General features: G+C 30.5%; 1 protein-coding gene across 1 annotated transcript in view; it reads left to right on the forward strand.

Moving 5' to 3' along the window:
- Positions 1-13,807, forward strand: part of Pdk (pyruvate dehydrogenase kinase) — a 25,641-nt gene that overhangs the window by 9,699 nt on the left and 2,135 nt on the right. The window contains exons 2-6 of the mRNA XM_018457471.1: positions 11,449-11,656; positions 11,756-11,940; positions 12,026-12,190; positions 12,585-12,763; positions 12,850-13,068. Of these exons, the coding sequence (XP_018312973.1) occupies positions 11,449-11,656; positions 11,756-11,940; positions 12,026-12,190; positions 12,585-12,763; positions 12,850-13,068 (956 nt within the window). The remainder of the gene's footprint in view (positions 1-11,448; positions 11,657-11,755; positions 11,941-12,025; positions 12,191-12,584; positions 12,764-12,849; positions 13,069-13,807) is intronic.

Raw genomic sequence — 13,807 nt, forward strand, 5'->3', positions numbered from 1 at the left:
TCCTTAAATTTATCTTCAGATGCTCTACGAATTATTTCATTGGCTACTGAGCATCTAAAGATAAATTTAAGGAAGCCTTAAGTATAAGGTCTCGCTATGAATACGGGTATAAGTCTCCCGGATTCCCCCTACTATACATATATTAATTCAAATTAGGTACAAATTTATTATCAAAAGTATTTTTAGATGTGTATTATTGACTTTTTACTTACACGTTTAGATAATGAAAACGCAACATCAGCATATCAGATATGAAATAAGCATTAACAGACAATTTAATAGACCTATACAGACACAAGATATAGGCTATAGAGATTATATGCGAATTGTAAATTGTAAACGATAGACATAAGGGAACCATTTGAATTGAATCAAATCAGGTAAGCTTCTATTTGATTCGGATTTGAATCTTTGTGATTTGAATCCGAACTGTTTTCGAAAGTGTCAAATCGAAAACAATAAGAAGTTTGAATAACGAATAATATGTCGACAGCTTATATAAAATCATATTTCCTTTTAATAAAACAAATAGAAATCTTTTTTATTATCTATATATTAAAATTTAATCTAACACAATAATTATATTATTAATCAAAAGTTATGTTTCAGTCTGATTCGATTTGATTTAATTCGATTCGATTCGGTTCGATTCGGGTAAAATTTTGTCCATTTGATTCAATTTGGCGTCAAAAAACTTTAATTCGCACATCTCTTAAATTGCAAATTGTCTATTTTAAACCCGTTAAATCGCATAGCAACGACGTGATCCAGCGTGGCAACTTTTGAGACTTGACGTGAAATTTTTAGTGATTTATTTTTACGAGACCCTTTGTCTATATATTGTCTACATACGCGAGGATACTTCATCCATGTATGCTTTTTGCACTGGGAGAACCCAATTATGCTATTCCTTATTTGCCGGTGCCGATCCGGTTTCTTGGCTTCGTAGAAATGCTCTTGGAACACGTTCCTGTTCCATTTTGTATGGTAGACGCACGATACTCTCATAGGTGCTTTGTCGTATAGGCTCTTTATCTCTCGCTGCAATAACGCCAATCGTTTTAGAAATGCAAATAAAACATTTTACAATTCTGGGAAAGAATCAGCTGTCGATTTCTCCGTTTTGTGTTCCATTATTAAGCAATTATTACATGAAGTTTTGCTTGTTTTCGCAAGAAGCAAGGTAATAAAAAATCTTTTGCAAAACAGTTTTATCAACAAAAACTTTGATCTTGAGTTTTATTTAATACGACAAAAAACCGTTTACGTAATACAACGTAATATACGGTCCTGAACGCGAAAATGATTAACCGACGAATGAGAAGTCTTCTAAGCGGCGTTATGGAATTACGCAGAATTTTCACGCGCTTGCGAATATATCATAAACAGTTTATATAATGTACATTGTATTTACTTGCTCCTTTTTTTAGAAAAAATGTATAATTACTTAACAAACGTAACAAATTGTAAAATTATCATGCGAAATTATTGATAATCACGTGTTTACCGCGAATATATAATTAGCGTTGTCAGAAACATTATATTTAAAATATTTGATTTAAAGTATTTTTCTGCAAAATATCTTATGTCTAATGTACTTTCCTTTTTCCGTACCAGAAAAACTGGTAAATACACAATAATCCCTATATCTGATGAGTAGTTGAATAACATCCATGCACGGAAAAAAAATGTTTCTGATTTACAGCTAATTCTGATTAGCTGAAATTGCATTAGCTACTATAGCTATGAATTTGCTAATACTTACAAAGGATTTGCTGCTGTAGCTAATATAAGGACGTGATAGCAAAATATGCATGTCTATTACAAATCGATTTATTTAGCAATATGAAATTAGTTGTCACAGTTATCGGATATGTTCGTGTAAAAGAAAATTGTCTCTACCACAGTTAAATATGGTTTGCTGAAACTGTACTTGCCATCAAATTGTCTGTTATACAGAAAACGTTTGCTGTAATGACCTATTGATCATTGTCGATGTATTCATCGACATAATAGCAAAATGCTTGTCTGTTACAATGATAATATTTAGGCCTCACAGTTAATGGAAATTAGACCTCGCAGATACAACGTTAGATGTCCATATAATACTACTGAATTTAGCTGCCATACCTAATTTTTAGCTGTGGCAGCTAATCTTTTTTTTCCGTGTGAATTGGCTATACACACTACCGGTGCACCTAGAATATAATAATCAAACATTTAAACTATCTGTGATCTATACTGATACTATACAAGACTATCTGTGATCTATACTAACAACAATTAGTATTTATTTCTTTATGAAGTCTTCAGAAGATTTTGTGGAAGGAGGCAAAAGAAGAACATAAATCAATTCTTCATCCCAGTCTTCATTATCTGTTATTTCAAATGTAAATAATGTCAGATATCTACACCGCAAAATAGATTATTTTTGCGGAATATGATTCACGTCATCATTCTGTTTTCAGTTTCTTATTTAATGAGAAGCATGTAATTTGCGAAAACATCATTAAAATTAAATCAATACAGCTGACATAAAGTTAAATTAAGTGTGTAACTTATTTAATAAGAAATATATCAGGGTCAGCGATGGTTGACTGATTCACGAGCAAATAAATTCAAAGTTAGATCTTGAACCTCGTTACACTTGTTATCCTAGTTTAAGGGTTACATCATAATCCGATATTTGCGATATGTTTCGTTATATATACACACACACACACACACACAGGGTGTCCCAATAACTATTACCACCTTCTAATCTACAAGGTATAAGACTTCTAGTCTATAAGAAAAATTGATATAACCAAAATTACACGATATAAGGGGGCTCTCATATGGTGATAATAATTTTTGTCCAGGTGGAGGCGCTTCGGAGATTTCAAGGTCAACTTCGTTTTTTTTAAATGGAATTATTGAATTTTTTTACACAATATGATTCCTCTAATTATTCTGCATATAAAAGTATTAAGGTAGAGATATAAAAAAGCTAACAATTTACGAGATATTTTGTACTTTATTGTGACACATATTGACATAAAATGTTAAATAACTCGTAATCTATTAATTTTTTTATAATCGTACCTTAATACTTTTATGAACAGAATAATGAGATGAATCAATTGGTGGAAAGAAAACACATAGTTGCTATTTAAAAAATTATCCATTTTGTTGCGTACATATTTTTTTAAAGCAACTATGTGTTTTATTCTGTTCATAAAAGTATTAAGGTACGATTATCAAAAAATTAATAGATTACGAGTTATTTAACATTTTATGTCAATAAAGTACACAATAAAGTACAAAATATCTCATAAATCGTTAGCTTTTTTTATATCTCCACCTTAATATTTTTATATGCAGAATAATACATCGTATAATTTTGGTTATATAAATTTTTCTCTACACCTTATAGATTAGAATATATTTCAGGTGGTAATAGTTATTGGGACACCCTGTACATAGTAACACACCCGTTTTGTACATTGGCCATATCGGAAATCGTTGATAGGAACGTTGCTTGATGAGTTTTTCATGAAAACGTTTGTCTTGAAAGAACATTGCTATTTTAACTTCTGTCGATTGTACAATGAATTGTACATATCAATTAATATTTCTTTGTGTGTTGTGTTTTGAAACGTATACCAATGTAATAGCTATCATGCAATTAAGATATTAAAAAAATTATCTTTTTCATGCGAAGAGCCAACTAAATTTTTTATTCCTATTATGACTTAGAAAACAATTATTATCTATTTAAAAAATACACATGTTTAATCAGAGATGTTTTTATTTTATCGACGTAATTACGTTAATTACTTTATCTTTTTTTATCAAGATTATGTTTATGTTTATACTCTTAATCTAAATCTCTGATTCTAAAAACTAAATGAAAACGCATTTAAAAAATAATAATTTACTAGTTTCTTTGACTACAGTGCTATTTCATGCGATTTCACGGTACAAACAATGTCATAAATACAAACGCAAAATGATACAGAGTCTTTGTAGGTAATAAAACAAATAGAACGATAATAAACACGTGCGCTTATCATTTTTAGAAGGCCACGGTATACATCAGTTCTAATTTTGCACATACCATTGTGGTCGAAACTTCTACACGTTAATGCGGTGACACGAAAGTAAAGCGAACTAATTTTCGTTGTTATCTATTAGCATGAAGAAATGACGTGCAAATGAGACCTCGGTAATACGATCGCCATATCTCACACGTATAAATAATTCAAGTCAGTTGTAAAAATTAATTTATAATAATACCTTATGTCTAAATGTATTTACTCGGAATCTATGTTAATGTCATTTCGAATGTTTCTCGAACATTGCGATTATCAACATTTCTTAGCAGAAGACATTTTATGTATATTTCTTCTCATTGAGGTTTTACGGTTGTCAAAGATAAGATTATTCAAAGAGAAATGATTTATCGCGTTTGTTTTCACGAATTTTTAAAGCGAAAGGCAATTACCAAATCGCAGATGTATTCGTTTTAACTGCATTTTTCTGTATCTGAGGTAAAAATAGACGTCTGATTTCATAAAATGTATATTGCTGCGCATGACATTTTATCTTTGTTTAACATTCGGTAAACAAGAATAAAATGATACATCACGTCTATCATGTACTTCACGGAATACAGCCAGAATGCGATAAAGTATTCAGAATTTGGAAAGAAAATCGAAAAATTGAATATATCAGGCAATATCTATAACTGAGCGTGATTGACGTGCTTTTTGCGCCATTTCGTATAACAAGAAAAGGATGATTTACATTGATATGGCAGACTGAATATCGTCAATTATATTATATATAGCATAGAAATTGGGAACAAAGATTCGTCCGTCACATGCCGTCATAAATAATTAATTTCGTTTGACATTATTTTTAATTATCTATTAAGATTTCGAGGCGACGTTTTATTTTTTCTGACTATCGCCATTGGCGAATTTTACGTGAGGAATGCTGAGAAAGTATGGTGCTTTTTTTATCGCATTTTGGCGACCCAGCGGCATGGGAGTGATCGAGGTCAAGCGCAGATAACATCCTTGAACTTCGTTTTCGTCAAACCCTTATCTATTTTAATTTTTATTAGGGCGAAATCTCTGAACAAAAAATATATGTGCGTTTCACTGAACTACGTTGCAAACAATACTTGCATTTGAGTAGCCGATATACAAAAGCTGCAGTTGTATTAAAAAATTAGATACTGAAACCCCCCTAAATATATTTTTTAGCTCCTTGATTACGAATTGAATGTTTTAAAAATATGTTAAAATGGTTACAAAATCAAGGTAAAAAAGTAGGTCTGATTGTAAAAGAAGTTGAATTTCCCATTCTCTACTGTTGTAAATGCAGTTACATTCATCAGTCATATTTAATAAAAATGGCAGACTTTGTTCCAAAACCAGCTAAAATCCTATTTTCTCTTTCTCTCTCAGCTACGAACCAGTCAAGTGTATTCTGTTTTAATAAATAAAAATTGTATTTCTCATGCCATGTTATACCCGTTTAATTAATTAAAACAATTACTGATAACTTGAATGAGAAAAATTATACAAATTATACAAATTTTTTCACTCTCGCCAAAAGAAATTTCAAGTAAAGATAACGACTTTGGTCAATTTGCAAGAACGATTGCTTATTCATCTTAATCTATTCGTTATATCGTCAGTCTTTTGTTAGCTAAAGTCAAACGATAATGAACGATAATATATTGTAATGTGGATATACAGTGCGCATACCAATTTAACCATTGCAATGCTCATTTAAACAAAACGATATTCTTATCTATTGTTCTGTTTGGCATACTATGCCATGATGACTCAGAATAAAGTGCGATGAAACATTTATTTTGCTGTCCGTAAATGGATTATCCTATGATAATTGAGAAATGTGTATTGTTATGGATGATATTATTGTATAAAATAAGGTCGCTTTATTGACGAATTTACGTCCGTTTATTTGCGCGAGATAAGGTGTGCCCAAATTATGCCAATTTCCGAGGGGATGCCCTCTTTGCTACTTTCACAGCATGTCTAATAGTGTCTATTGAATTCTTAGCAGTTTGAATAACATCCAAAAAAAATATAAAAAAATTCTTAAAAATATTTGTTAATAAATTTTCTTACAATTAGTCCATGACGTCTATAAACGTCATACATACACAATTTCAAAGTAATTAGAACTACACTGATGTACATACTTTAGAATTTATAAAATGTAATCCGTGATGAGCAGTGAGCACATGTCAAATGCGCTTTGTCAAATGGAATTTTATATAAAAGCAAAAAGACGACTGATCTGCGTCTGACAGATAAGGGCGTTCAATTTCCTGGCAATTTCTCGGCTGGTCGCTTGTAGAATCAAATCGTGAGAGCCAGCCACAATTCTCTTCGAAATTCATGAAAACCTAATATCGTTTGACGCCCACGAGTAGGTATTCACATTTCTCTCAACAGCACGATTTCGTAAAATTTGCGCAAATCTTTTGAAACCCACAGATTTTACGAATTGTATTCACTGATAATATAATATAATATGATATAAATATATAGAAATATGGATTGCTGATTAACGTTGTCAAGATGTCCCCAATTGAACGTTCATCATTTTACAAAAATGTTGCCGCACGTGCGCGTTCATAATAATTTTATATTAATAGCGCGATGTTTAACGAGTATGTTTATGTGTATATTTTTATGTGTCTATGACACGCTTTGGGGAATTTTCCTTATAAGATGGTTGGCCTTCAATCAAGTATAAAATTTTTAGAGTAAGGACTAAAACATTAGAAATGTAAGATTCAAATTCTCATTTGAATGCTACTCAAGTATCATTTTATCCGTGTGGTTCACTGAATATTAAACAACGATAAAATGAAACATGAAGAGCACTCGAGTGAGAATCTATTAGATGAGTGCAAATAAAATGTCGGTTTTCGGTATTATAAAATGGTGGTTTTCCTTTACCAATATATTCTATAATATTTTTAAAAAGTTAGCGATTATACCATTTGATAGAGCGAAGTTTCAGCTTTAAGAATCTATATTTTTTTATAGTATCTGTCATTTAGAGTATTTGTTATTTAATTTCTAATTAAATGTTTTATATTAAAATTTAGACTGGTTTTAACTTAATTTATTTTTCTCTAATTATGTTTACTATTTTTAACTGTATTTATAATGTGTTTGACTCTTATTTTGCCCTTTATCAAGTAAATTATCGTAAAATTTGTTTATTTTCATCTCCAGTAATAAATAATCATACTATATTTTTTTGTTGCAATATAATGATTTTTAACAGAGTTATGAGCAATCAAAGATCGAATGCTACTTTTAATTAATCCGCGAGTAACTCAAGAATAAAAAATCATAGGAACATTATTAAAAAACGATTTTGTAGGATAAACTTCAAGCTTTCATAATTGATAGTAAAAAATTTTCTCAATTTTTTTTAGACACGTGATAGACCTACAAAGTGAGAAGAAAATTTTTAATTTTTTTCAGCTGGTAGTTTTCTATATATAAAAATCACCAAACTCACATAAACTCAAAAAACATATAGTAACTTTTTGAAAATAAAGTTTTTAAGCTTTAAAATCCTCTTTTAAATTTAAATTTTGTTCATTTTTCAATGAAGTTACAGCTGCTCTAATAGTAATACAGAAAAACGACATTTTATTTGCACCAACCTAATAGAACACGCCCTAGTACATATCAGTAATTGTATCATTACTACGTAACGTCACATCTTTTTCTCCGTACAAGGCTACGGTTCACTTGATTCTACAAATGCTTTGAAGTATCTTTGATTAATCAACTAGTAAAATTCTTTCTTTTGGTTGGTTAATCAAATGCATTTGTAGTGTTAAGTGGCGACTTCCATTTGAAATTAAATGTAAAACAAAAATTTCCGTGTTAATTCGATCCAATTATATGATTATAGAAATAAGCAAATTCGCCATTGAAGTAATGACGCAACCTAAATCTTTATTAAGGTTGATTAAAATTTTGCAAAAACTCATATATTTATCGTCGTTGTCTCTTCGATCTATCCAATCTTCTGTTGATTACACTTCGCATGATAAATCAATCGGTTATCAGTTGCTCCCCCAAGAAGAGATTCAATGAATGAGCTGCTAATCTTTGTTGAACACGAATTTTTAAATGGCAAGGAATTTTTTTATACATAACAATAAATGTTAGTAATGTTTAGTTAATAAATTGTGATTATCAATTTCATAGTTTAATAAAAGGATATTATTCCAAAATAAATATTACGAGACGATGTAAAAATCTATTTGACAATCAATAAAAACAAATGTTTTTGTTAATGCTTATATAAAGCACATTTATCATGTATATTTAACGTAGATTTCTGAAGCTTGTTACGAACGTTGCGGTGAGTTGTGTGTGGGACAAAATCGCAATTTTTTAGACTCTCGCGGTCTCAAGTAACAATCTTCTCGCGTTGCACGCTTACCAGGTTGAGGTTTATTTTCAGAGCACGTATGCAACCCGGGAACATGTCTCAAGTATGTCTATAATAAATAATTGAATTTTCACTCCAACGAGAGAAGATAAGGGATCGATTTATCGATGTTTACTCGAGCGTGCCGATACCAAATATTTCATGGACGATTGGCCAATGTTTCCGTCACGCTCTTTTGCAACAGTTACTTTTCGCGTATTTAAAATTCCAAGCAATTCGTTTCGTTTTAGGATAATACGTGTAACAAAGTCCAAGAATGTGTAAAATTTGAACGAAGAAGTGGAAAACTTTCCGGTGGAAAACTTCAACTATAACAGTACAGAAAATTTCATTAAAATGAAGAATTTTTTAAATTGTTCTAATAGCTTGTAAACTGAGCAGCGTTGATGTTTAGCAAAGGCGTGTTATACAAAGAGCATAGGTAAAATATGACTATAGCTCGCATTTGTCAATAGTGATAGCGACACGTCGTTAAGTAGGTCAATATATATGTAAGTTAATGGATGTTATTCGGTTTGTATTGATTTTTCAACGTTCTATGGATAAGTTATGGTTTTTATATTAATTTCATTTTTACGTGTTTCCTTACATATGTTTTTTAAAATATCCATCTTTGCACATATAAGACGTCGAGAAATAAAAATTTTAACATAACGTTAATTTGATCATTAATACTGTAAAATATTAAATTTTCTAAGATTTTTTTATGTCGGAATTTGTTTATATATATTACATGATAAAAAGTTCACTAATTTTTCGTGAATCAGCTTTCATTGCTTCATAGCTAACATTGAAAAATATACATTTAAAGTATACAATTAAACTGATAAGAGAGAGTGCAACAAATATATATATATATAAAAGTTACAACTTAATAAATCAATAATATTGATTAATAATATTGAATCAGTAATACTGTCGTATGCATCAATATTTTCACAACTTTACACGATCAGTGTTATTGACTTTGTTCAGCTCATTCAGATATACTTAATTATGCAAATGGAAATATGGATGCGTTCTTTCAACAGACATTACGTAAATTTATACTGTTAGTACCAACAAATATTGACATTATTATTAATCGTGTTAGAATATTGATGGTTATCCGGACATCCTAATTCTCGAGAATCAGTATCATTGTCTGATAGAGGATATTCTCTATTACAGAATGATGTACTTATGCTCGAAAATTAAGAAATCTATATATAGATTTCTTAATAATATTGATATCTAATATTGATCATATTTGGTTAATATTATTCAATATTTGTTAATACTGACAGTATTAATCGTGTAAGATCCTCACATATTAATGATAAAATTATATACACACATTCTTAGTTCATCTGTGACGAATATCTCTTATTAGTTAGTCAAATAATGAATGAATGTATTTCCATCTATTCTGGTCCAATCCTGAAATATTCATAATTTTGAATCTCTCTCCCACCCTCTTCCTTCTCTTTTTCCCTCTGCCTTCCCCCTCTTTATCTTTCTCGATGATATTAAGCTGTAAAAAATAAAAACGCATATATATGAATATTGCTCTTGATAAGGACGTATCGGATGTCATTGTCCGCGCTTAGCGGGCTTAAAAAAAATTTATATTACCATTGATACTTTTTTTAGAGAATTACATATTAAACAAACGACATGAAAATTCTTTCTATTTAAAATAAATTATAGAAATGACATAGTATTGATGACATTTTTGGGTCAATTCTAAGCAGACTCGTAAGATTCGTAACATTCTCGTAAAATTTGTAAGAACTTGTGACTAGCATTCTAATTTTATGCATATGTATCATAAGATGTATAATTATATATATATTCGTAAATATCTACGATTTCTTGTAAATTTTATGGCTAGTAAGAAACTGTCTGCAAAAATATTGTATAAAGGTATAAGCACTTAAAAAGTCTTACAGGAGTATGTTACGAGCCTTACGATTCTGCTTAGAATTTAGGTATTTATCAATTGTTTTAATAAAACATTAATTAGTAATAATGAGGCGATAGGAGTCGTTGCTGAAAATATTTGCGCAAATGTAGAGTATTAAAATTTACTACGTCAAAACAATATTACTTACATTAAAAAAACTTGAACGTTTCGGCTCATATTTAGGTCATCTTCAGCAGGGTGTTGACAAAAAATACAAAATATCGTTGCATCGTTGCTTGATTTGTGATCACGTCAGTAATGAAGTGAGAGTCTTCCTTGACAATTTTGTTGACCATTACAGTTCATAGGCTGAGTGATAACCAAAAGCCTCAATCTCAAATGACAAAACCATTAACATGATGTAATTACATATGCTGTTAGATCTTTTCGCACTCAAAATTGGAGATATAAGTTGTGTTAAATTATACGTTACATGTCGATAATCGTTAAAGTATAACATTGTAAAGTATAACAATTGTTTTAATATTAGTTCTAATATTATAGCGATTTGTGAAAATTTCATTTTTTGCAGTTTGTTTTCCTATCGATCGTCACGATAATCTGTTGCTTTTTTGAGATGTACTTCGATATTCACGAATATATTTTATGTCTGGCAAGCAAAAAAATATGATACGAAACGGAACCTGTTTTGACAAGCACGGTTTGCGATCGCAGCCGTCTTGATGATTGTTAATATCAACACGTTACGTAAAATGTTATTAATCGACAAAGAAAGAATAATTGATCAGAAATAAAATGAAATGCCTATTGAATAAAATGATCATTAAAATTTTATTTCTCGCAAATTAAGATATATTATAAATTTTATATTTGTATATTAAATTAGAGAAAAAAAAAGAATAATGATTTCAATTATTCTATAAATAAAGTAGTATTCTCATTGATTAATAATTGATTACGGCTATATGTTTATTATTATATTATGTATAATTAAAATTTGCAAATTGTGATTATATCGTGTATGTCTTTTTCAGGTCTAAGCGCCTGTGAGAGGAAATCTTTCATATTCTTGAGGAAGGAACTGCCGGTACGGCTCGCCAACATTATGAAGGAGATCCATTTACTGCCGGAAAACTTACTAAAGATGCCTAGTGTTGGTATTGTAAATAACTTATATATCACATCCTTCGAAGAAATAATACACTTTGAAAAAGTCGATGTCAACGAGGCCACTTTAGACAAGTGAGTAATGTGAATCAAGAATTTTTTTGGACAGATTACAATATTCGCAAATATCGTTCGCAGCACGAATTACTAACAGAAATCTTGGATTTCTTACAGATTCTGCCAAGCTCTAATAAAAATACGGAATAGGCATACCGATGTTGTTCAAACAATGGCACAGGGCGTTTTGGAACTGAAGGAATCCCACGACGTGGACATTCAGACTGAAAACAGCATTCAGTATTTCTTGGACAGATTTTTCATGTCCCGCATTTCTATTCGTATGCTGATCAATCAACATAGTAAGTTCATCAAACATTTCTTGAGTAAATTTTAATATGTCGCATATTATTGCGTTTTATTGATACTTTTTTTATTATATTTCAGCGCTCCTTTTTGGTGGGCAGTTAAACGGGCACAGTAGACACGTGGGATGTATAGACCCATCCTGTGACGTAATCGGCGTCATTAGGGACGCTTATGAGAATGCACGATTTTTGTGTGATCAATATTATCTGGCTAGTCCGGAATTGAGAGTCAAACAGCATAACGGCAAGTTTGAACAAAGTTGATTATATTAGTGTTAGTAAGTAATTTGAGACAAATAATTTTCTATAGATGTAGATCACATACGGTTTCACAATTTCTACCATTATCTTCATATATACATGTTGTATGAATAAAGAATTATGATTATGTATGTATGATTATGGTTACATTTTACTATTCGATAAGAATATTAGTAAGGTTTTTTAAAAGATAATAACGATTAAGAGCCGGTTCTACCAATGTAAGGTTAACTTCAATCTCAATTTAATTTATTTTTAATCTTTTTTTAATTCTGAGAATAAGAAAAAGATGAACAGTAAGTTAAACTGAAATTAATCTTATATTGGTGGAACCGGCCCTAAAGTTGATCATAATTGTTGCATGATCCGTTTTTCAGAACTTGAACGCAGTAATGAGATTAGGATTATTTATGTACCGAGCCATTTGTACCATATGTTATTCGAACTCTTTAAGAACAGTATGAGAGCCGTGATGGAACACCATGGATGCGACTCAGACAATTATCCGCCACTCGAGGTTTTACTAGTACGCGGAAAAGAAGATATTTGCGTAAAGGTAAAACGAACCGTTTTATTAGCAATTCCTAGATAACGCATAATTAGTTCGCAGTGAATTATCACCATTTTACCCATCTGCTTTAGATATCCGACAGAGGTGGCGGCATTCCACAAACGGACCATTTATTTAAGTACATGTACAGTACTGCTCCACAACCGAGCAAATCAGATGCTCATACGGTACCGCTTGCAGGATACGGTTACGGTCTGCCTTTATCCCGATTGTACGCCAGGTATCTGCATGGCGACATCGTATTGCTCAGTTGTGAGGGCTACGGAACAGATGCTATTATTTATCTAAAGGTAATATTTAAACTTATTAAAAATCTTCGAGGTTACATCTAATGAGAAACACCTCATATGGAAAGGAACTATTAAGAATTATTGGATACTATTCAGATTTCTATAATCACTATTCAATTTCTATAGTTATTTGAATAGTAACTATTGACGACTACGTGCGTGAATAATAATTAAATAGTAACTACGACTTGAATAGTAACTATTCGCGACTACGTGATTGAATAGTAACTGGATTATGACAATTGGCGAATAGTTCTGAAAAGTAACTGTTCATGATTACGTAATTAAACAGTAATTGAATAGTAATTTATGACTATATTGGCGTATATTACTACTAGCGATATGATAATAATATTGTAAATCCGAGCATGACATTTTTTTATGTTCCACATCAAAATATTTATCAAACTTCATACAAACTTCATACAAACGACAAATACACACACTCGCGCGCATATATATAAATTTTTTCATTTTTTTCAACGTGCAGTTTTCTATATGTAAAAATTATCAAACTCACATAATCTCAAAAAATATAGTAAGTTTTTGGCAGTAGAGTTTTCAGACTTTAAATTTTTCAAAAACTTACTATATTTTTTGAGTTTATGTGAGTTCGATAGTTTTTACATATAGAAAACTACCAGCTGAAAAAAATTTCTTTTCACTTTATAGGTCTGTTACGTGCTCCTAAAAAAATCGAGAAAATTTTTGACTATCTATCGTGAAAGATTGAAGTTTT

Source organism: Mycetomoellerius zeteki, unplaced genomic scaffold (assembly GCF_001594055.1).
Source record: "Mycetomoellerius zeteki isolate Tzet28-1 unplaced genomic scaffold, Tzet1.0 scaffold64, whole genome shotgun sequence".
Taxonomy (NCBI): Eukaryota; Metazoa; Arthropoda; class Insecta; order Hymenoptera; family Formicidae; genus Mycetomoellerius; species Mycetomoellerius zeteki.